Here is a 20,669-nt window from a genome sequence, read left to right as displayed (position 1 = left end):
CCTCCTCAGAGACCAATCAACTGAGGTCCCAACTAACTGTGCCAATGTATTCACATTTCCTGCATCACCCATTGACTTAAATGATGTTCCCAGGAAACGTTTTCAGATGTACGTTAAGGTAACCTAAAGTGAAAGGAATGTGTCCAGTTTAACTTACCTGGGGCTTCTTAAAGTCCCTCTGCAGTCCTTCTGGCCCCTCCCCCTCATTCAGCTCCATTCCATTCAACAGATGTGCCCCTTCGAAAGCTGTTCAACTCAGCCAGTCATGAGCTACTATGAATGCGTGGCCCGGCACCTCCTCAATGGGAGCATTCACCACATTCACAGTTGCAATTTTTATGCACTGCACAAGCAAAGAATGCTCTTGGCCATGGAAGTGCGATCCAGGAGGCCTGGGCCATGCATGCAGCTTTCAGAGGGCACAGCTACTGAACGGAAGAGCCTAATGATGGCAAAGAGACCGGAAGGACTATATGGAGCTGGAAGAAGCCACAGGTAAGTTAAACTGGGCACATTTCGTTCACTTTAGGTTTCCTTTAAAGAGACTCTGTAACAATTTTTTCAGCCTTAGTTCTTCTATCCTATAAGTTCCTATGCCTGTTCTAATGTGCTGGGGCTTACTGCAGTCTTTCCTAACTGCACTGTCTCTGTAATAAATCAATGTATCTTTCCTCTGTCTCGTTTGTCGGGCTAAGGCTTTGAATGTGTGGAATGTGTGGAATGTGCAGGGCTGCTTGTCATTGGATAGAAGCGATACACACCCTCTGCAGGCCCCCTGCACACTGAATGACTCACACACTCTGTATATGTGAACCTATTAGGAGCTGGTTAGTTTGTTTGTAAACACTGCCTAAAACTGTTAATTACAAGCCAGGATTGCAGCAGAATTACAAGCCAGGATTGCAGCAGAGAGTGGCAGAAACAGCACAGAGGGGCACAGAAGAAAATAAGGAATAGAATGGTATGCTTTTTAGTGTAAGAATATTAGAGTACAGATTCTCTTTAAGAAGCTTCATGAATGTTCCCAACATGGAATGACACACGGGATGTCTATAAGCAGTGTTATGCATGGTACGGGGTTAGTGTAGGTACAGAACAGCAGCAGATGCAACTGAGAAAATGTCTGGCCTAAGCAAATCACTGCCATTCTTTTACAGAGTTTTATGCACACCTTACCTGTGGTCTTGGGTGCTTAACCTTGGGTGCTAAGCCAGCTCACCCAACGAACGTCAATGCAGAATGAAAGTAAGGTTAGCACACTGTTGTTTCAATGCAGTATCTTGGTTTATTGCAGTCAGCACAGACTTGACAATTGTTTCGGGCCTTTTTTTATAACATTGCACCATACCATCGTATTTGCAGTTTTAAAACCACACTCTGTCTTTTAAGCTATAAAAAAAAAAGCAGAAATAATGACCATTTTAACGTCCCTGCTGTAAAACCTTATCTCAAGCTGTCTCTCACTGTTTCTTGGCTGTTTAAATGTTTCAGAAAACAGGACTGTCTCGGACCGAAGTTGGGTACAAGAGCTCAGAGAAGCTCTTTTGCACAGATAACAACTGAAGTTTTTTTTAACTCTTCCTTTACTGGAAAGCAATATGAGACTCTTTTCTTCGCTACTAATGTTCTATTTCTTAGCTGTACTACACATACAATTCATTATCTCATAAGTTTATTTTCACTTCAGGTTTGCTTTAATTTGCTTTATAATGAATTCTTATACATAGTTACATAGTTAGTTTGGTTGAAAAAAGACATCTGTCAGTCAAGTCCAACCAGAGAAAAAAAATATAATAAATAAATACATAAATAAAAGAAACACCACCCTGGACCTGCACATATCCCAGTTGATCCAGGGGAAGGCGAAAAACCTTACAAGGCCTGGGCCAATTAGCCTTAAAAGGGAAAAATTACTTCCCGACTCCAGCTGGCAGTCAGATAAATCCCTGGATCAACTCTCCTGGGAACTACCTAATAATTATAGCCGCGGATGCCCTTCAATGCAAGGAAAGCATACAAGCCCTTTTTAAAGCCCTCTTGAAAGAAAAAATGTTGCAACACATATATCCTTTGTCAGTCATGCATTCTCCTGCGCAATTCCCTTCAGTGCATGGCACTTCATTCTCTGGTGACAGGCAAGGTTTCCTTTCCTGCGAAAGCTTTTGCCTCACTCAGTACTTGAAAAGGTAAACACACGTGCATGAATTCTCTGATGCCTGCAAAGGGCTCCTTTCATGGTGAAACATTTCCCACACACTGAACACAGAAAAGGCCGTTCGCCTGTGTGAGTCCTCTGATGGGTCAGGAGGGATCCTTTGCTTATGAAACCTTTCCCACACTCTGAACACAGAAAAGGCCGCTCATCTGTGTGTCTTCTCTGGTGAGTTAGAAGGGCTCCTCTCTGTGTAAAACCTTTCCCACACTCGGAACACAAGTAAGGACGTTTGCCCATGTGCACTCTCTGGTGTCGATAGAGATCTGATTTCTGAGCGAAAGATTTTCCACATTGCAAACAGGAGAAAGGCCGCTCCCCTGTGTGAATCCTTTCATGCCGAATAAGTTTTGACTTCTGGGTAAAAGATCTCCCGCACTCTGAACATGAAAACTGGCGCTGCACAGCGTGACTTTTATGGCGTTTTATCGTTTCTTCTTTTTGGACGTTATATTGTCCAGAATCTGAACATGAAAAAAGAATGCAAATAAATTACTTTTTGGATGTTTTAAAATGTAAATAAAAAAAAACACTAAGCTTGCCTATATGAAACTGTTGATGTCTAGTAAAGTCTCCTTTCTACCTGAAACATTTCCACACTCTGTACACATAAAAAGGACTCTCTTCTATATGACATGCCTGGTGTGTATGAATGTGCACTTTACGACTCAAACCTTATCCACACTCTTTAGTAAAAGAAAGGAGGCTCAGAAGTGACTACCATTACTATTACATGTGTGTCCCGTCAGTAAAACATTTCCTACACTCTGAACCTGGAGAAGAATGACCACATGTATGACTCCTCTGACGTTTAAATATACCTGAAGTGAGAAGGATATTGTGGCTGCCATATTTATTTCCATTTAAAGAGACTCTGAAGCGAGAATAAATCTCGCTTCAGAGCTTATATTCAGCAGGGGCATGTGTGCCCCTGCTAAAACGCCGCTATTCCGCGGCTGAACGGGGGTCCCTTACCCCCCAAATCCCCCCCTGCAAAATCAACGACCAACTTGGTCTTAGATTTTGCTGCTGTTGAGGCAGGGCTAACGGCTGCAGTCTCGCCGCCTCTCCCCCGCCCCTCTCAGCAAAGGAAGACTGAGAGGAGCGGGGAAGAGGCAGAGATACGCGCTGATAGACGCGTGTGAGGCAGAGCTGCGTGCCTTAGCCCTGCCTCAAACAGTAAGAGATCCCCGTGAGTAGACGAGGGGATTTGGGGGGTAAGGAACCCCCGTTTAGCCGCGGGATATCGGAGTTTTAGCAGGGGCACACATGCCCCTGCTGAATATAAGAGCTGAAGCGAGTTTTATACTCGCTTCAGTCTCTCTTTAAACAATATCAGTTACCTGGCAGTCCTGCTGAGGTTTCTGGTATTAGAAGTGTCTGAGTCACACACAAGAAATAAACTCAGGCTAATCCAATCAGAGACATCCGATCTACATGCTTGTTGATGGCCTGTGGCTAAAAGTATTAGAATGACACATAGATAGGATTAATAAAAAAACATTTACAAATATTTCCCACATCCCATATTGTGATCTGTTAAATGAATTGTATTGTGGTTCTAAGGACTTTTAAGAGGATAACTTATATCAAGGTAGGTATGAATTTAGTCATAGATCATGAGTTCATTATGTAAAAATGTTAAACATATTAAAAGGACAAGCACAAATATAGTACACATTTCAAATAATACATTGATATGAGCCTTAGATACCACTTAGCCCATAAGATATATCTTCAATTAATTACATTACTATTTGCATAAAATGATAATTAGTCTCAAACACTCTATACAGTAAAGTCGAGACTTAGCATAGATAAAGAAACCCAATATAATGAGGGTGGGGCCAAACACTCAGCTCAATGCGTTTTGCGAATACAGTTCACTTCCTCAGGAGAGGTGATCAGTCTCAGCGGGGTGTGATGATAAGTGTACCCTAATTTACACTATTTAGTGGTGACTAATAATATATAGTACAATACATGTAGTCTGAAGCAGTGTTTTATATATATTAGAGCCCACTATCTATTTGTGAAACCCAGGGAATCCCACAACAAGTTTGGAAAAAGATTAGATTCTATACATTTTCTCCAATGGTGTAATATTAGATATATAAGAATGTTTCCAAGCTACAATATGTCAACGAAGTGACCCCATCCAGTAAAGTCGTATTGGTGGTGTGTAGAGCAACCACATGAGACTGGCGTGCGGGCAAACAGCTATTATCATTCTATGCAATATACTATTAATATAATACTGTATTATTTTAATATGTTGAAACAAAATTAACTTTGTCACATAATAAACAAACGATCTATGACTAAATTTATACATATCTTGATAGAAGTTATCTCCTTAAAGGATACGTCCAAGTAACACAAAAAAAAAAAAGATCCACTTATCTTGCGCTTCCTCCAGCCCCTGCGCAGTACCGTCCTAATGGTGCTGGGGAAACCACGTGACCCGTGCGTGGAGCGCTGAAGAAGCCGACCCGGAACCCAACCTGGCGAGGTTGGCTTCGCCAGTGGAGGAGACCGGGAGCCACCGGAGCTGCGGCGAGGGCACAGGACCGCTGCCATGGGCTGGAGGAAGCCCCAGGTAAGTGGATCTTTTTTTTATGTGTTGCTTGGCAGTATCCTTTAAAAGTCCCTAGGACCGCAATACAAATAATTTAACAGCTTAAAGTATTAGAGGCAGAGGATCAGCAGGACAGCCAGGCAATGTGCATTGTTTAAAAGGAAATAAACATAGCCACCTCCATATCCCTCTCACCTCATGTTCCCTTCAAGAAAAACAGTTTATGCGAAAGAAACATGGATAATTACCTGTGTGTGCTCTCCTGTGCAGGATGGGATCCTTGTTCTGTGAATAACCTTTTCCACACTCTGATCCTGGAAATAAAAACTCTTCTGTGCAATTTCTCGGGTGAAAAATAAGAGGTAAATTCCCTTTAAAGTATTTATAACTTTCAGAACAAGGAAGTCCCTTCTGTGATCCCTGACTGACAATACGGGATTTACTGGAAGCAGATTCCTCAGGATTAGTTCCATCTTTTGATCTATCGATGGTGTGAGATCTTGGACAGATATTTGGAGTCAAAGGAGGTGATCTGCCAGAGGATTCCTCAGGAATAGAAGGATCCGATGAGCTTCCTATATAGTAAGGTCCATAATCAATAATAAAAGAAACAGAGTCTATGGGCCTGATTCACAAAGCGGTGCTAACCCAGTTAGAGACTTTAGGCATGATAACCATTGCACCGCGTTGGTGAAGAGCCAGTTTAGGCGTGATAAGTTTAGGCGTGATAAGTTTAGGCATGATAAGTTTAGATCACTTGCAAAGTCCTGCACGCAAAGCAGCGCCATTAAACTTTATGCGAAGGGCACCAGACTTTGCTAGCGCAAAACTTTTGATCAGCTGTGCATTGCGGTGCTAACCCAGTTGGCGCTTAAACTTATCACGCCTAAACTTATCACACCTAAACTTATCATGCCTAAACTGAGGCATGATAAAGGGCTTTTCACCAGCGTGCTAACTGTTAGCACCGCTTTGTGAATCAGGCTTTATAGCTGCAGAATTCTGCATGAAGCTAAATTCTTCAGCCTTGCAACTTTGATATAATATAACATGTTGTGCTGAGTTACTCCGGCCTCCGAGTCATCTGTTATGAAAGACATGGGTATTCTAAATGAACTGACATATTCCTGTAATTGTGTTACATAACAACAAGGGATTTTTGGAAAACTGAACCATGTATAAATCCTGATGATATAAGCTTCTACAGGTCTGGAAAACCCTGGACAACATAGAAGGAAGTAAACTATATCTGTAGTTAAATATGATTTAGTAATTTCTGAGTCCACCAAAGAGCACTAAAAAGCATCACTGGATACTCTATTAGTTGCACATTTCCAGGGATTTTCTGACAGGCCAAATGACTGGGGTGAGGAGTGAAAGCATGTGGAGGGTGTGTAGATGTATGCAAAATGGATGGGCGTTTCATATGGTGTACAGTATCTCCTCCTCATTTGTTGGTACTATGATGTTATACTGAGGAATGGAGATGGGCCTTTCATATGGTGTACAGTATCTCCTCCTCATTTGTTGGTACTATGATGTTATACTGAGGAATGGAGATGGGCCTTTCATATGGTGTACAGTATCTCCTCCTCATTTGTTGGTACTATAATGTTATACTGAGGAATGGAGATGGACCTTTCATATGGTGTACAGTATCTCCTCCTCATTTGTTGGTACTATGATGTTATACTGAGGAATGGAGATGGGCCTTTCATATGGGGTACAGTATCTCCTCCTCATTTGTTGGTACTATGATGTTATACTGAGGAATGGAGATGGGCCTTTCATATGGTGTACAGTATCTCCTCCTCATTTGTTGGTACTATGATGTTATACTGAGGAATGGAGATGGGCCTTACACATGGTGTACAGTATCTCCTCCTCATGTGTTGGAACTATGATGTTATACTGAGGAATGGAGATGGACCTTTCATATGGTGTACAGTATCTCCTCCTCATTTGTTGGTATGATGATGTTATGCTGAGGAATGGAGATGGGCCTTTCATATGGTGTACAGTATCTCCTCCTCATTTGTTGGTACTATGATGTTATACTGAGGAATGGAGATGGACCTTTCATATGGTGTACAGTATCTCCTCCTCATTTGTTGGTACTATGATGTTATACTGAGGAATGGAGATGGACCTTTCATATGGTGTACAGCATCTCCTCCTCATTTGTTGGTACTATAATGTTATACTGAGGAATGGAGATGGGCCTTTCATATGGTGTACAGTATCTCCTCCTCATTTGTTGGTAGTATGATGTTATACTGAGGAATGGAGATGGGCCTTTCATATGGTATACAGTATCTCCTCCTCATTTGTTGGTACTATGATGTTATACTGAGGAATGGAGATGGGCATATCATATGGTGTACAGTATCTCCTCCACATTTGTTGGGAACATGATGTTATACTGAGGAATGGAGATGGGCCTGGGGATGTCCAATAGCTCCCTATACTGGGGGGCTACCTGGGGCATAAAGGTACCTTATGATTGTTTTTCACTAGTCTTGTCTTGAATGAAGGATGCTTTATGTGGTACAGATACAATTTTTTCTTTGAGGATAACACTCTATAAGGAATTATATAACAGACACACAGATGAAGTAACACTACAGAATAACATTTTGCAAGCCAACAGCCATATAATTATGTGGCCAGAGATTATTTCCTGTAAAAATGTTCACTACAGCTAGAATGGAGAGCAAAGGATTTTGTTAAATTCAGTTAATTAAACTGTCTATAAATGGTAGTTACGGTGATACCATCAATAAATGTAGAAACAAGTAAGGAAAAATGAATGCACCTGAAAATGTCATTTCTAATTCACATTCCACCTTCAGTTCACCCTCCTCCATAGACAATTGATCATCCCTCACATATGTCTCTTCTTCTTCCTTTTTACTGGCTACTTTCAACTTGATCAGTTCTTCACCCTGAGCCCACAACATGATACAAATCAACAGCTTTATGATTTGAGCACTAATTTACTGATAGCACACATAAAATATACGTAATTTCATATAGATCAAGGCTGCTTTCTCACCAGGACGTTGCGTTTAGGGGACGTTATAGGTCGCATAACGGGCCCCTAACGCAACGCCTGGTGGTGGTGGTGGAGGAGGACGATACCAAGAGCCGCGTTAAAAGCAGCTCTTGGTGCGCCTGTTCTGTCGGATAAGCTGCGGAGACCACGTGAGCGGAGCTCTCCGCATCACGTGGTCCTACCAGCCAATCAGCGGCCGCTCCAGTAAACACTGGAAGTGCAGTGAAAAATAAGTAGCCATCCATGTGCCTGGCTACGTAGCGGACTCCCCCCGCCTCCTCTCCGCCCATATAAAAAAAAATTCACCCATACTGAGCATGTGCAAACAGTCTAACGCGGCTTAAGCCACTAGAACGCACAGTATGCTGCACTTCAAAAGAACGTGCAGCGTTACTTTGTAACGCAACGTGGGAACTGTGAACAGCCCACTGATTTTTCATTACTGTGCGGTGGGGTGCATTACAGGCTGCACTAACGTGTGCCTGTAACATAAGGGCCTTTTTCCACTAGCCTACGATTTGCGATTTGATTCTGATCGCAAATCGCAAGGTACATAAACTAATGGAAACTGCAGCAGCAATTTCCATTAGTGCGATCCGATTGCGATGCGATTTTGGTCAAAGCTCAATCGCCATCCTGCCGCGTTTTGTATGCGATTAAGCTGTACTATAATGAGTATAGTAACTCAATCGCAATCGCATGGTGGAAATTAAAACGCGATTGCATTTCAATTTCCACCATGCGATTGCGATTGAGCTACTATACTCATTATAGTACAGCTCAATCGCATACAAAACGCGGCAGGACGACGATTGCGATTTGACCAAAATCGCATCGCAATCGGATCGCACTAATGGAAATTGCTGCTGCAGTTTCCATTAGTTTAATGTACCTTGCGATTTGCGATCAGAATCAAATCGCAAATCGTAGGCTAGTGGAAAAAGGCCCTTATGTTACAGGCACACGTTAGTGCAGCCTGTAATGCACCCCACCGCACAGTAATGAAAAATCAGTGGGCTGTTCACAGTTCCCACGTTGCGTTACAAAGTAACGCTGCACGTTCTTTTGAAGTGCAGCATACTGTGCGTTCTAGTGGCTTAAGCCGCGTTAGACTTTCCATTAGTTTAATGTACCTTGCGATTTGCGATCAGAAGCAAATCGCAAATCGCAGGCTAGTGGAAAAAGGCCCTTACTGTGAAAGCAGGCTGAAGGTAGAGCTACACCCCCAGCTCCACCTACCTGAAAATGATGGGGGATGGTGTGATCTTCCTGTATACAATCCGTGGAAGACAGATGATCACTCCTTATGTACATCTCTTCCACGCTGTTATTAATGTTCACACTGTTAAGTTCTTCACTCTAAGCAACAACAAAAAGAAAGATGGAAATCAAGTTTAGGGTGTGGATACTGATAGTACACAACAGATCATCCTCTTATACAGTTTGGAGTCATTTTTGAGTTGAGTTTTAGACCTGTGCTTCCTTACTAGGATGCCTTTTTCCATTTAGGTCCTAAATTCCTGGCCGTTAAAACCAATGAAACATTTTTTCCTCAAAGGTCTTTTTTTCAATGTTACTTGCTAGAAGTTGCTTCCTCCTTTTTTTGTATTAAGATATTTGATAGATTGCGCACTATCATTATATACTTTTTCTTGGGGGATCCCCCACATTTTTCCATCTGGCCCAGACATGGTGGCCCACCGGTGTGTTCTGGTCAATTTAAATAGATTTACATATATATGTGTTTGTATTTTGGTCATTAATAAAATTTGTACTTTCATATATAATTTATCTCCACCTGCTTCCTCAGTCTTACATTGGTCATATTGAAAAGTCTCAGACTTGTGGAGGATTATCTTAGATAGGAATTTTTTAGGACCCATTTGAGTTTTAGACCCCACCTGATAATGGTGGAATGTGGTGTGATCTTTCTGTGTACAATCCTTGAAATAAAGAGGACCTGTACTTCCCTCTGGTGGGATTCTGTTACTGAATCCAACTGTAAGAAACACACACAATGAGTAATTGTATTATTTCTATGCATTTATCAGATGATAGGGGCCCTCCGTACTGCTTTCTCAATTACAAGAAATTAAAGTCTCCTCTTACCCGATGATGTATGGGGCGGCTGATTCTCCATCATAATATCCTTATAGAGATCCTTGTGTCCTTTTAAATACTGCCACTCCTCCATGGAGAAATAGATAGAGACATCCTGATACCTTATAGGAACCTGACACACACAATGATGCAGTCACCATGCAGAACCAGCTATTGGTGTTACTGGATTCCATAATTCTCAACACCGCTCACCTCTCCCATCAGCAGCTCAATCATCTTGTGGATGACTTTGAGAATCTTCTTGTTTTTTCTCTCATGTGTCAGGCAGTGAGGTGAGAGCACAATGATGGGTGAAGAGACAAGGAGATGGCTGGTAGAGTTGAATAGCTCACAAGATGTCTTCCTCACCACTTCATAATCCTGTGTAATAACATCCAGTAACTAAAGTCACCATGTACATTCCCATAATCCTCCACAACTCTCCAGTTAGGTGTGTTATTAAAGTGTACCTGAGACAAGAAAAATAAAAAAAATTATACATACCTGGGGCTTCCTAAAGCCCCCTTCACGCTGAACGATCCCTCACCATACTCCCAGACTGCCTGGATCTTTCACTAAGTAGCCTAGTAATTCCCACAATCGGGGCCAGTCGGTGCAGGCACAGTCCGGTAGCATGCGCATCCCTGTCGAACTCCCGCAGATAGAAGAGTTCTGCGCCCTCACATTAATAGTACTGTGCAGGCTCAGAGCTCTCTCGGTGATGGGAGAGTGATGGTAGGCGCTTGAGCAGCCGAACCGCGCATGCGCAGTACGTCTCAATTGGCAGATTTAACAGACCCCCTAGTGGAGGATCCAGGCGACCTGGGGAGAGATTGAAGGACCAATCAGCCTGAAGGGGGCTTTAGGAAGCCCCAGGTATGTATATTTTTTATCTCTCAGGTTTCCTTTAGGTAAAATCAGGATTAGCTCTATGCGACACTCTCATAATCCTCCTCACCTCTCCAGTCAGCAAGTAGATGATCTCCAGGGTGAGGTTTAGTATCCTCTCAGTCACGTGACTCTGGTCCTCCTCCATCTTCAGTGATGCGATCATGTGATCTATACAGGAAGCTCTTCCCTGTACAGAAATAATAGGCTGATGGACCCTGAGCTATGTTGGGATGGAAATTTAATACACGTGCTGTACACCTTGCATGTACATAATGAATTTAAAATAATGTTCCTGAACTTAGACTACTAGATTGCAAACAATTTACCAGGGCACCTTAGTGATCAATGGCTTTCCTTCATTACCTCCATCTTTAATAAGTCATTGGCTGTTTCGTACATCCAGATCTACTGAATCATCTTGATTCCTGTGCCTAAAGTGTGTCTGCAAAGTAAAGTTTAGGGCAGCTCGCTGGAGACTGGACCAGAGAGGAAAAAAACACAGGAGAAACCAGGAGCCTATTATAGTGTAGTAGGTCACACCCAATAATGGAGATAAATGCAATAAAAAAAGGTACTCCCAAATGGCAACGGCAATAAAAGGCTTGAGTGCTGAGGGACTGACCTCCCTGTGCAATGTGTTTGTCCTGATTAGTTTGATCGCTCTTCAGAACAAAAAAGCATGTAGTTAGGGTCAAGGAGAGGTTTGGAAAAAAAACTGTATATGGCCCAAACCAAAAATGACTCAGGTGCCGCCCGATGGGCTTGGAAAGACCACGCCCCCATCACAACCCTAGTCATGCATACCATAAAGATTTCATAAGAAAATATGCTGTTTTATAATTCAAACCATACTGCTCCTTTCTATCCTGCTTCATTTTCCTTCATGTTAACACTTTAAAATTAGTAATATATCAATTGAAAGGAAAAGGATGGGCATAAAGTTTAGTCAATTAAACACATTTTTAATAGAAAAAAAAAAAAAAAAAAAAAAAAATATTATATATATATATATATATATATATATATATATATATATATATATATATATATATATATATATATATATATATATATATATATATATATATATATATTTACATAGAAATAGGGACAAATAAGGAGGAAAGAGGGACAGGGCTACCAAAGGGGGACTGTCCCTCCGAAAGAAGGACAGTTGGGAGCTATGTTTCCTCCACTGTACAACACTGGAGGACAAAATATATCATAAATGATATAGAAAAAATGTATTATATTAAATCCACAAATGTATTCTCCTCTACATATGTAGCAATATCTTCTGGTGAAGGGGATGTAATACAGGAGGGTTTAGTGGGTATAATATAAAAATAAATAATAATGATGAATACAAAATAAAAATAATATTAACCTGTTCTGCTGCCAGTCTCAGAAATGTCTCCTCTCTACTTTCTCCAACTCTATGGCTTTCCATCTGTGCCTTCTACTTTATTTATGTGAGATTACCATCTTGTGGAGAATTGAGGAACTGCAGGCATCATTACACTGCCTTGTAGAGATGGGAAGTTCGGATCTTTTCAATGATCCGGATGATTCGAATCGGATCATTGAAAAGATCCGGATCTTTGATCCGAATCTCGGATCATTTTACTACCGAAGCATTCGGGGTGAGATGACTAGCAGGACAGGTCTTTCCCTGCTGTGGACAGGAGAAGGGGAGGGGGGTGGACACACAGAGAGAAGGGGAGAAGATGGACAGAGGGCAGGGAGTGGACAGAGAAGGGAGGAGGGACGAGCAGAGAGCAGAAATGTTTGTGCACACAATACCCACATGCTGCAATTATATGCTTTACATGTATTTATTTCACCTATATGCTCATCTGTGTACTTTCCATGCAAACGTCACACAGTGAAGGAAAGCATTCCCAGAAGATAAGTGCAGCTGTTTAGTGCCGAGTGGAGGAGGATCATTTTGCGCTGCAATCACAGTGCCTGCAAAGTTACTGAGCTGTGCTGAGCCAAAAGCTTCCCATGTGATCACTGTGCAGCACTATGGAACAGACAGCCTGTAATGGGCAGCACGTTGCAGCCAGTATGTGTGCTCTACACATATCTGGCAGTGGCACCCATGTCCCCTCTCTCTTATCTACCTGCTGTCCCGGCAAGGCTGCCTCCCTTCCAACAGAGCGATCCATCTCGGCTCTGCTTCCAGGACCCCGCTGCCCGCTGAGAGGGGGCGTGTCGCTCCTGGCCCCGCCCCTTTTGCGATCCGAATCGTTCATTTTGATGATTCGGATGATCGACTCATTAAATAGATTCGGATCAAAGATCCGAATCGTTCATGATCCGGACAACACTACTGCCTTGTACTGTACTGCGTTACCGAATTATGTTGTACAGGTTATTCCATCCATCCATATTACAGTACTACACTTCTTAACGTGTAAGTACAGTTTCCAAGGTTTTTGTGCCGCAATTTCCCTCCCCTATTAAACTAAGTATATTTGAGATAAAAGAAAAACAAACAAACCGAATTCTAATGTGCGTCCCAAGATGTTTCTCCTCCCAACCCAATATGCATCAGCCCTAAATTTATGACAGCAGTGAGAGGGCGGGGGGAGGAGGGGTTGTGCACAGGGCTATCTTCAGGGGGGCCAGGGAAAGTGTTATGCCCCTAGATAGGATTGTGAAATATTATGGTATTGTCGTAGCTAAAGCAGCATGTGTTGTCCATCATATTGTTGTAGACCATGGGTGTCATACTCAAATACAAAGTGGGCTGAAATGGAACACTGGGACCTAGTCGCGGGCCAGCCTCAATGTCTACTGGCCACCTTCCTCCTTTATAAAGTTCTTTAGTGTCTAATGGCTCCACTCCAACCCTAGTGGTCCTCTTCCCTCCTCTATACATTTCACTGGTGTCTAGTGGCCCCCACCCTCCTCTTTACAGTTCCCTAGTGTTTAGTGCTTTGCCCTACCTCCCCCATATGGCTTCCCTGGTGTTCTAGGGCTACACCTCCAATATAGCTTTCCTGGTGGTCTAGAGAGGGCCAAACATAATGCAAAGTGGGGAAACTACTTGGAAGGGGGGGATGGGCAAATGTAATGGTTCTGAAGGACAGATTTCCGATCGATTTTCCATAGAAGTGGCTCTGAGGGACAGATTTGGCCGAGGGGGTTGAGTTTGACATGGATGTTGTAGACTAAACAGCTGTCCATTGTGTTAAGCCACATCTGAAGTCTATGTACCTTAACATAATGCTAGGTACACAGGATGAGATTTTCTGTCAGATTTACTGCCAGATCAATTATTTCCGACAGGTCCGATCTGATTTCCGATCGATTTTTCATAGAAGTGAATGGAAAATCGATCAGAAATCGGATCAGAGATGTCGGAAATAATTGATCTGACAGTAAATCTGACAAAAAAAAATCTCATTGGGCCTAGGCTAACACTGGCCTGGGCCCCCGAAGTAAGAAATGTTTTCAATGCAATTACCTCATTTTTACCATAACTATGTTTCATTTCCCAAGGTAAGTCTCTATAATCTTTTAAATTGATTTTAAATATTTTATATTTTTGGAGGCGTCTCCTTCTCTCCCAATCTGTTATCAGGACCACCATGGGAGCTGTTTTTAGATTGAGTCATATAGTTTTTCCAAACCTCTTGTTGGCCCTAACTAAATGTTTTATTTCTGGAGAGCAACTGAACCAATCAGGACACACACCTCCCACAGGGTGGTTGGGCCCACCTCACCAAAGCCTTTATCCATATTTAAACTAATGCTAGGTACCTATCATTAGATGATGTTATGCGGAGGAATGGAGATGGGCCTTTCATATGTTGTACTGTATCTCCTCATTTCATTTGTTTGTACTATTACGTTATACTGAGAAATGGAGCTGGACCTATCATATGGTGTACAGTATCTCCTCCTAAATTTGTTGGGAACATATAATACTAAGGAATGGAGATGGGCCTTTCATATGGTGTACAGTATCTCTTCATTTATTGGTACTATGATGTTATACTGAGGAATGGAGATGGGCCTTTCAAATGATGTACAGTATCTCCTCCTCATTTGCTTGGGAACATATAATACTAAGGAATGGAGATGGACCTTCATATGGTGTACAGTATCTCCTCTTCATTTGTTGGTACTGTGATGGTATACTGAGGAATGGAGATGGGCCTTTCATATGGTGTACAGTATCTCCTCCTCATTTGTTGGTACTATGATGTTATACTGAGGAATGGAGATGGGCCTTTCATATGGTGTACAGTATCTCCTCCTCATTTGTTGGTACTATGATGTTATACTGAGGAATGGAGATGGACCTTCATATGGTGTACAGTATCTCCTCCTCATTTGTTGGCACTATGATGTTATAATGAGGAATGGAGTTGGGCCTTTCATATGGTGTACAGTATCTCCTCCTCATTTGTTGGTACTATGATGTTATACTGAGGAATGGAGATGGGCCTCTCATCTGGTGTACAGTATCTCCTCATTTGTTGGTACTAAGATGTTATACTGAGGAATGGAGATGGGCCTTTCATATGGTGTACAGTATCTCCTCCTCATTTGTTGGTACTATGATGTTATACTGAGGAATGGAGATGGGCCTTTCATATGGTGTACAGTATCTCCTCCTCATTTGTTGGTACTATGATGTTATACTAAGAAATGGAGATGCGCGTTTCATACGGTGTAGAGTACCTCCTCATTAGTTGGGAGCATGATGTTATATTGAGCAATGGAGAATGAACATCCCAGGAAGGGAATCCTCTAACTGTAACATCGACTTAGACTCCTCTAATTTGCACATAACAATTTTGTTGATTAAAGACTCCTATTAGACCTACCGGTAATGGAGTTTCTGGTTGTCATCCGGGACAACCCGAGATCCGGTCCCGCCCAGGATCTGGGGAAACACCAAATCAAGAAGTTTAAAAGCCCCCGCCCTCCCTCAATCCTCAGTGCGTCTGAAAGTAAGAAGCCTAGAAACACCAAGGTGAAGGAAGAACTAGACACCCCTAGTGCCTAAAGATTCCCTGTGCTCCTAAATAGCAGAAAGGTGCTGGATAGGAAAGGGAAGGGTTATAGACGTTGTCCCGGATGACAACCAGAAACTCCATTACCGGTAGGTCTAATAGGAGTCTTTCTCTAATTGTCATCCGGGACAACCCGAGAGATAGACAAGAAGTCTTTACTAAAGACTCACCTTAGGGAGGGACCACCGCCTGAAGCACCTTTCTGCCAAACGACTGGTCTTGTTGTGATAAAACATCCACTCTGTAATGCTTGATAAAGGTAGATGCGTTTGACCATGTTGCCGCTTGACAAATCTGGTGAATGGTGGCTCCTGCCCTCTCCGCCCATGATGTGGATAGAGAGCGAGTCGAGTGAGCTTTAATGTTACTAGGAACGGGACTATCACTACTCTCATATGCTAAGGTAATGGTCTGCCTGATCCATCTGGCGATTGTTTGTCTGGACGCCTGCTGACCTCTATTCTTCCCTGAAAATAGAACCAATAGACTACTGGATTTCCTAAAGTTTCTAGATCTAGAAAGATAAACTAATAAAGATCTCCTAACGTCCAGACAGTGAAAAGATTCCTCTTTAACCCCAGCTGGCCTATCACAAAATGAGGGAAGAATGATCTCCTGAGACCTGTGGAATTCAGATGTTACCTTAGGTAAATAAGAAGGGTCTAACCTGAGTCTTACGCTATCAGGACAAATAATGAGGAATGGATCCTTGATGGATAATGCCTGAAGATCACCTAAACGTCTTGCCGACGTTATAGCAATCAAAAAAGCCAATTTAAGTGTTAAAAATTTAATATCAATTTTCTCTATGGGTTCAAAAGGATCCACTGTCAGTCTGTTCAGTACTAAAGACAGATCCCACTGAGGAAAAATCTTCGACTTGGCTGGAGTTGATCTCTGTAAAGCCTTGAAAAAGTTTTTTACTAACTCCTCCTGTGCCAAATGTCTATCTAACAATATGGATAGGGCCGAACACTGGACCTTGAGAGTGCTGGGAGCTAATTTCATCTCAAATCCGTCCTGGAGAAATTCCAGTACTGAACTGGTTAAATGCTGATGTCTTGTCTTAGCTTCACACCATGCTAAATAGACCTTCCAGACTTTGCGATAAATACTCTGAGTTACAGGCTTCCTACATTTCATCAGGGTCTCGATAACTTTTTCTGACAGGCCCTTCTGTCTTAAGATCACCCTCTCAGGATCCAGGCTGCCAGTTTGAACAAATCTGGATTGGGATGGATAAGAGGTCCCTGGATTAATAGATCCGGACGGAGTGGGAGGGCCCATGGAGGCTGCATTGTCATTTTCAATAATGTCGCATACCAAGGCCTTTTTGGCCATTGGGGTGCTATCAGAATTAGGTTCCCCCCTTCTCTTTGAAGTTTTAGAAGAACCTGAGGAATTAGGGCTGTAGGAGGGAAAGCATACCCCAGAACAAAACCCCAAGGAAGATTTAACGCATCCAATCCCAGAGACTTGCTGCTTCTGTGAAGGGAGAAAAATCTTTCCACCTTCGCATTCCTTGGGGATGCGAATAGATCTATCTCTGGTACACCGAATTTCACCACCAGACTCTGAAAAACTTCTGGATGGAGTTCCCATTCGGCCTGGTTTACTTGTTGGCGGCTTAAAAAGTCCGCCTCCACATTGAGCGATCCCTTTATGTGAATCGCTGATAAGGACAGAACCCGAGGTTCTGCCCAGGTCAGAATCTCTGAACAGAGAGTCATGAGATCGAATGACCTCGTTCCCCCCTGTTTCGCCAGATAAGCCACAGTTGTGACGTTGTCTGAAAATATGAGGACATGATTCCCCTCTATAAGAGACTGGAATGAAAGAAGAGCCTTCTGAACTGCCATCAGCTCTCTGAAATTGGATGATTTTCTGCTGACCGCCTGAGGCCAACTCCCCTGAGCGTGATTCCCCCTGGCTGTTGCGCCCCAACCCCAAGAACTCGCATCCGTAAAGATCTTTACGGGATCTATCTGTCTCCAGAATCGACCTTCGGCGAGATTGTGATTGTCCAACCACCAGAGAAGGCTGGACTTTACTGAGTCGGGAATAGAAATCAGTAGGTCTAGGGAATCCTCTGATTTGTCCCAATTGGAAAGTAACAGGGACTGTAGCGCTCTGCCGTGAGACTGAGCCCACGTCACTGCAGGGATAGACGCTGAAAATAGACCGAGGACTCTCATGATGTGGCGAAGAGAAGATCTCTCCTGAACCATCAGAGAATTTACTTCTGATTGGATTTTCAGGACTTTCTCTGGAGGGAGAAAGATTTTTCGTTCTATCGAATCTATCTTGTAGCCCAGAAACATTATTTGCTGAACCGGCTGGAGAGCTGACTTGTCGTAATTGACAATCCATCCCGCCTGAGTCAGAGTCCTGATAACAATGTCCCGGTGTGAACACACCAGATCTATTGTCTCCGCAAAAACCAAAAGATCGTCCAGATATGGGACTATCGAGATTCCCCGGATCCTTAATTCCTTCATAATCTCTGCCAGGACCTTTGTGAATACTCGAGGAGCTGACGCTATGCCAAATGGGAGTGCCTGAAACTGAAAGTGTTGAACATGGGAGGGAGTTCGAATTGCAAACCTCAGAAACTTCTGATGTCTGCAAAAAATCGGGATGTGCAGGTAGGCGTCCTGGAGATCTATTGAGACGAAGAATTCCTTCCCCTGCAATAGACCCCTTACTGAATAAATACTCTCCATCCTGAATTTCTTGTAAATCAGAAATGGATTGAGAGATTTTAGATTCAGAATAAATCGAAAATCCCCGCTGGCTTTCTTCACCAGAAAGACATGGGAATAGTACCCCTGGAATCTCTCTCCCTGGGGAACTGGAATGATAACTCTCTTCTCCTGAAGTTTCCGAATTTCCCTTTCCAGGCCCCCGGCTTTTTCCGGGTCCCTTGGGAATGAATTCACAAATCTTCTCAGCGGGGGTTTGACTGAAAACTGAAGACGGTAGCCTTCTTTTATAATACGAAAAACAAAAGGATTGGGATTTAGCTTCTCCCATTCTAACCGAAAATAAATCAGCCTTCCCCCTACTGGTAAAACGTCATTTATTCTGCTTGGGAGGATCTGTCCTGCCAAGGACAAAACCTCCTCTTCCCTTCCCTTTTGGAAAGGACCACTTCCTCTGCACATTCCTATTCCTCACTTGCTCCTCTCCCTGTTTTTTAGGAACAAAAGACTTTTTAGCTCTGGGATTTTTCTTTTTGTTAGGGAATTGTTTCCCTCTTTCTGCCGAGCGGGCTAAAATATCCTCTAGACCTGATCCAAATAAAAGATTACCCTCGAAAGGGATGGAACAGAGTCTATTTCTGGATGTCTGGTCCCCCTCCCAGGTTTTCAGCCATATTGCCCGCCGAGCCGAGTTAATTAACGCTGTGGTACGCGCGGAAACTCGAATGAGTTCCGTGACTGCGTCGGCCAAAAAAGCCACCGCTTTAAGCACCACCGGCAGAGAGGCTGCATAATCTTTAAGAGGAACCCCCTTAGAGATTTGCTCAATCAGGTTATCCATCCAAATTTTTAAGTTACGCGAAATGCAAGTGGCTGAAATCCCTGGAATGAAGCCAAAGGCTGCCGACTCCCAGGCCTTTTTATGTAGGGAATCTACCTTTTTGTCCATTACATCCTTGAGGACCCCCGAATCCTCAAACGATAAATCGGAATCTTTGGAGTATTTAGATAAAGAGGCATCTAGCTTTGGACATTTCGTCCATTTATCAATTTCTGATTGAGAAAAAGGAAACTTTCTTTTAGAGGATTTGGGTATAAATAAAGGCCTTTCTGGATTCTGCCATTGGGAGATAATAATTTCCTGAAGAGTTTTATGAATGGGAAATACCCTTCCCGTGGCCTGGCCCAGACCTGAGTATACCTGATCCTGAGGTGTAATCTCTGGAACCGACTCTTTAATCTGTTCCGTGGAGTATACCGCTTTTAACAATTCGGAAGATTCATCAGGAGAAAAGAGAAATCTAGGAGCTCTTACTAAATCCTCTTTTCCTGAATCCCCCGAACCGGGTTGCTCCCCTTCCTCTAAAGAGACTGACCCAGCACCATCATCCCCCTCTTCCTCCTCTTCTTCCTCAGCCCCCAAAATATCCACTATGGATGGAGGCTGTAACCCAATCCCAGAAGGTACTGTAGAAGGGCCTGGCAGGGGATCAGAGGGAGGAGGGACAAAAGATTCCTTAAACTTATCTAAGGTTTCCTGCATATTTTTATTGACTACCTCCATGACTCCCTTTAATAAATTAGAGGTCTCTGATGCCACAATAGAGTCTGTGCAGGCCTGGCAAACATTTCTAGGGGCATCTGGAGGGATCTTAGTGTTACACAACCCACATCTTTTATATTTGGGCGGAACATTAGATTTAGGATCAGTTTTTGCCTGGAATAAAACATACAGAAAAACAGGCATATCACTGATAAGTCATCCAAGGTGATATAGATATATATAAAAAACACATCACCCTCCACTGGAGGACTTACCACCCCTGACCCGGATGGCTGCGTCTGTGAGGAGGACCTGGCTGCCGGTACCGCCACCTCCGATTGCTGCTGCTGTTGTGGCGGCTGCGGCTGCTGATGCGACATGCCTCCTTTGCTACAGAACGCTAGGGGAGACGCCAGGAGCACGCTGTTTTCACTTCCTGGTTCCCCGTGATACTCTCCTCCAGTGGTCACCTGACGTCAGTGCGCGCTTCGTCTTCCCTTGCGCCTGACGTCATCACGGAAGTCGCTGAAGCCGGATACGCCTTGCAGAGCCGGC

General features: G+C 43.1%; 1 protein-coding gene across 3 annotated transcripts; it reads right to left on the bottom strand.

The window, feature by feature from the left end:
* Positions 1–1,187: 1,187 nt before the first annotated feature.
* LOC137534696 (gastrula zinc finger protein XlCGF57.1-like) lies at positions 1,188–13,059 on the bottom strand. 3 transcript variants are annotated; one of them, XM_068256309.1, is made up of 9 exons: positions 12,963–13,059; positions 10,904–11,023; positions 10,159–10,326; positions 9,955–10,078; positions 9,747–9,844; positions 9,085–9,204; positions 7,606–7,735; positions 5,039–5,365; positions 1,188–2,676 (listed from the first exon to the last, which is right to left on the bottom strand). In XM_068256309.1, exons 1-9 carry the CDS (start codon positions 13,005–13,007, stop codon positions 2,168–2,170), a joined length of 1,641 nt encoding a protein of 546 aa, XP_068112410.1. In that variant the 5' UTR covers positions 13,008–13,059; the 3' UTR covers positions 1,188–2,167. The 3 variants fall into 3 exon arrangements, with proteins under 3 accessions (XP_068112410.1, XP_068112412.1, XP_068112411.1); XM_068256311.1 differs by lacking the exon at positions 5,039–5,365; XM_068256310.1 differs by lacking the exon at positions 12,963–13,059 and having other exon boundaries at positions 10,159–10,415; positions 10,904–10,975.
* Positions 13,060–20,669: the final 7,610 nt, after the last annotated feature.

The sequence above is a fragment of the Hyperolius riggenbachi genome, chromosome 10, assembly GCF_040937935.1.
Source record: "Hyperolius riggenbachi isolate aHypRig1 chromosome 10, aHypRig1.pri, whole genome shotgun sequence".
NCBI lineage: Eukaryota > Metazoa > Chordata > Amphibia > Anura > Hyperoliidae > Hyperolius > Hyperolius riggenbachi.
The sequence above is the reverse complement of the archived record's forward strand: the minus strand, read 5'-3'. Positions and strand labels throughout refer to the sequence as shown.